The sequence below is a fragment of the Bactrocera oleae genome, chromosome 3 (assembly GCF_042242935.1).
Source record: "Bactrocera oleae isolate idBacOlea1 chromosome 3, idBacOlea1, whole genome shotgun sequence".
In the NCBI taxonomy this organism is placed as follows: Eukaryota; Metazoa; Arthropoda; class Insecta; order Diptera; family Tephritidae; genus Bactrocera; species Bactrocera oleae.
In genome coordinates, this window is record NC_091537.1 from 68,085,174 (window position 1) to 68,089,349 (window position 4,176).

General features: G+C 35.2%; 1 protein-coding gene across 1 annotated transcript; it reads right to left on the minus strand.

Moving 5' to 3' along the window:
• Positions 1 to 307: 307 nt before the first annotated feature.
• On the minus strand, positions 308 to 1,895 carry LOC106617917 (uncharacterized). Its single transcript, XM_070106357.1, has 2 exons — positions 1,751 to 1,895; positions 308 to 1,681 (listed from the first exon to the last, which is right to left on the minus strand). The coding sequence occupies exons 1-2, from the start codon at positions 1,803 to 1,805 to the stop codon at positions 750 to 752; spliced, it is 987 nt and encodes a 328-aa protein (XP_069962458.1). The 5' UTR covers positions 1,806 to 1,895; the 3' UTR covers positions 308 to 749.
• Between the last annotated feature and the right edge of the window lie 2,281 nt (positions 1,896 to 4,176).

The following is a 4,176-nucleotide window of genomic DNA, read 5'->3' on the forward strand; positions in this document are numbered from 1 at the left end:
CTCATGCTTATTGATCCCATTGGAATACCTCATAAAAAACTTTTAAAGGTGGCCATTACACTCTACTACACCGAACCCGCTGGCATTAGGTTGGACTTCAGAATGCAATGTCTAGTTACGGGTTATTGAAGACTCAGCCGAAACTTTCTGTGAACAACACTGACTGCAGAGCATTCTTGTTACATATCTAAAAGAATAAGGCCTGTAGCATAAGTGAAGTTGCCACAGTTTATTTACACAGTTTACAGCTTACGTAAATCCATAAAGAGGCGACATTCTTTCGTTCGTAATGTCTGGAAATGACTGACGTTTATTTTAAATTGTTTTCAAAATCTCTGTTATATCGCTTTCACTGTGACGCAAATATGGTGCTTATTGAATGATTGATATACTCTAGCAACATGTTGCACAAAAAAAGAAATTATAGGATCTTCTTGTCGATAAAAACCATAATAAGACGTCTTTCGTTGTAGGTGGAACACACTTTCGTCTTCTAAGTCTTCCGTTTAAAAAGTGGGCCGTCAATCATAACTTCCGTATCCTACGCTTGACTTAGGTCAAAATATAATTCCTTGTGTTTATAATTTTAAACAACTTTAAAAATATTTAATTATATTAATATCAGTAACGGAGAATTTTTGCTTAATAGTAAACCAACTATCTTATTAAGAAATATTGACTGGAACTTATGTTTCTGACTCATCATAGTCGGAACTAGTTGATATTTTTGAGGAATTATCGGCTGGAATCTATGTTGTTAACTCATCGTAGTCGGAACCACTTGGAATTCCTAAAGAATAATCGACTGGAACCTGTGTTTCTGACCCATCATAGTCGGAACTAGTTGGTATTTCTGAGGAATTATCGACTGGAATCTGTGTTTCTGACTTATCATAGTCGGAACCAGTTTGTATTTCTGAGGAATTATCGACTGGAACCTGTGTTTCTGACTCATCATAGTCGGAACCAGTTGGTATTTCTGAGGAATTATCGACTGGAACCTGTGTTTCTGACTCATCATAGTTGGAACTAGTTGGTATTTCTGAGGAATAATCGGTTGGAACCAGTGTTGCTGACTCATCGTAGTCGGAACCACTTGGAGTTCCTGAAGAATTATCGACTGGAACCTGTGTTTCTGACTCATCATAGTCTGAACCAGTTGGTATTTCTGAGGAATTATCGACTGGAATCTGTGTTTCTGACTCATCATAGTCGGAACTATTTGATATTTCTAAGGAATAATCGGTTGGAACTAGTGTTGTTAACTCATCGCAGTCAGAACCAGTTGGTATTTCTGAGGAGTTATCGACTGAAACCTGTGTTTTTGACTCATCATAGTCGAAACCAGTTGGTATATCTGAGGAATTATCGACTGGAACCTGTGTTTCTGACTCATCATAGTCTGAACCAGTTGGTATTTCTGAGGAATTATCGACTGGAATCTGTGTTTCTGACTCATCATAGTCGGAACTATTTGATATTTCTAAGGAATAATCGGTTGGAACTAGTGTTGTTAACTCATCGCAGTCAGAACCAGTTGGTATTTCTGAGGCATAATCGGTTGGAACCAGTGTTGCTGACTCATCGTAGTCGGAACCACTTGGAATTTCTGAGAAATTATCGACTGGAGCCTCCTGAATCGTGTTACCAAGCTCTGTTATGGGCCCACATAAAGTACTTCCTGTTGAATTAGTTGGAGGATATGAGGTTTTCCCTAATTCATTATTTGTTTTTTATTTCTTTTACTTACCTACACAGCACAGAGCTAGAAGTGTGTACAGGGTTGTTGCTGCTTGTGTTCTCATTTTAGTTGAAGTTTTATGTTTAGAATTTGTATTTTCTCTTTGAAAGTTGTCGAGCTTTTGATAAAAGTCATGGACTTTGAACACTTTTATACGGAAAAAATACGGATACCGGCATACAAATGTTATTTTAAGATTTTGCATCATGATTTACGTCAGTTAGTTCATGTAATGTTTTTCAAAACAAAAGTCTATTTTTGTTGGCCAAATAAACCAAAAGAAACAAATAATGTAAACGCTTAATGGTTAAATTATGGTTTAATTAAAGGAATTTTAAGTAAATATTTTTGTTTATATTTGCATAAAACTGTTTCATAAGGATGACTGTCAATGTAAATAAATATATTTGTTTGCCTAAAATTGGAGATAGAAAAATATTTACATTCTGTATAAATAAAAAAGTAAAAAAATGTGTTCTAGTGTCGAAAAAAAGTATAATTGGGTTAATACTTTCCCTAATATAGGGAGCGTATTTATAAGATAATTATCTGTCCTTGTTCTGAAAATTGTTATAATCGATTCAATATATCTCCCAGCCCCCGTTTACCTAATATAGTGAATTCCGACTTTCCAGTTGACTTAAATTACTTCATTTAGGTCAACATGTGCTATATTTGAATGACATTAGGTATTTTCTTAACCGTTAATTGAATGAAATCGGTATAGAGCCCAATCCTTGATATAACGGTATCCGCTTGTCGGTTAGATTGAATTTAATATAAATGTGTCGGAATAAGTAGGTAGGTATTAGTGCAACCTTTCCGAACTCAATTAGCCCTAGATGTGCGGTTTTGATGCACGATCGTAAGACCGTTATGTTCTTGTTAAAAGTTTTGTTCACGTTACGGTGCTTTGTATCACCTTAAATTCACCGAGATAGATATTTAGTTATATATACATACTCATGTATATAAATAATAAGGCTGACGAGACAAGTTGAATTCTGGTTGACGTCCGTCCGTCCATGGGATGCAACAACCAGAGTAAAACTTCAGATATATTGATGAAACTTGGTACACGCAAGAAGGTTGCAATTGGTAGGTGCTAGGTAGCTATGTTCCAAATTAAGATGCACCCTATAGTTTGGTACAAGGGATTACACTGGATAATGGGCGTGGCACCGTCCACCTTTAATTGATCTCAAATCTCAGGGACCACTGTTACTGACATTTTCGAACTTCGAGTTGACTTTAAATTGTATACATCGGTCAATATGTGACTTAATGAAAATTCAAAAAACGTCTATTTCACATAACAGTATATTCTTGGACCAAAAGTTGATAAAATGTGATTAATACTTCCTCTATCTCATACATACCCGATATAAGTTTTTCAAACTTTCGTTTGCTTTATGCCGCATATATTAGTGATGATATGTGAGGTACCTTAATGAAACTCGGAGAGCATCTTTTTCTGTAAATAATATGTAGTAATGCTAAAAATATCGATCAACATTAAATGAACGTATAATATTGGATATACTAAAGTTGAATACCGAATATGTGTGAAATTGGTCAACAAATTACCCCAGCTCTCCTACACTACATAATGGTTTTCATTAATTTAACAAACCTTATGCCGAATATGTGATATTTCAATGAAATGAAATGCATATCTTTTCTTAAATATAACATGGTTTAGTGCTTAATATGTCGCCATCACTGTAACGGACGTATGTTGCTTACTAAAAGCTTTTATATTGCTTAGCAACATACTGTTAACAAATGTTGCGCAAATATAATACTTAATGGTGAATATCATGTGCTTGTTGCCTCTTTTAGGGCCTACTCTTCAACTGTTTAATTTTTTATATACCTTGAATAAGGTAGATTAGGTTCGCCACGAAGTTTGTAACACTGGAAACTTCGGAGACCATACAAAATGTAAGTTATTTTTATACTCTCGCAACATGTTGCTACAGAGTATAATAGTTTTGTTCACCTAACGGTTGTTTGTATCACCTAAAACTAATCGAGTTAGATATAGGGTTATGTATATATAAATGATCAGGATGAAGAGACGAGTTGAAATCCGGGTGACTGTCTGTCCGTCCGTGCAAGCTGTAACTTGAGTAAAAATTGAGATATCTTTATGAAACTTGGTACATATATTTCTTGGTACAGTAAGACGGTTGGTATTGCAGATGGGCGCAATTAGACCACTGCCACGCCCACAAAACGCCATTAATCAAAAACAAATAAATTACCATAACTAAGCTGTGCAATAAGATACAAGACTGTTATTTGGTACATACGATCACATTAAAGAGGGAAATCTGCAGTTAAAACTCTTTTTTTAAAGTGGGCGTGGTCCCGCCCCTAATAAGTTTAATGTGCATATCTCCTAAACCGCTAATGCCTTAATAACAAAATTC

Bases quoted from the DNA above. Each gene is read 5' to 3' on its own strand.
- LOC106617917 (XM_070106357.1), bottom strand. From the start codon at position 1,805: ATGAGAACACAAGCAGCAACAACCCTGTACACACTTCTAGCTCTGTGC. The intron at 1,682-1,750 runs GTAAGTAAAAGA...CTAATTCAACAG, and splicing joins TCTAGCTCTGTGCTGTGTAG to GAAGTACTTTATGTGGGCCC.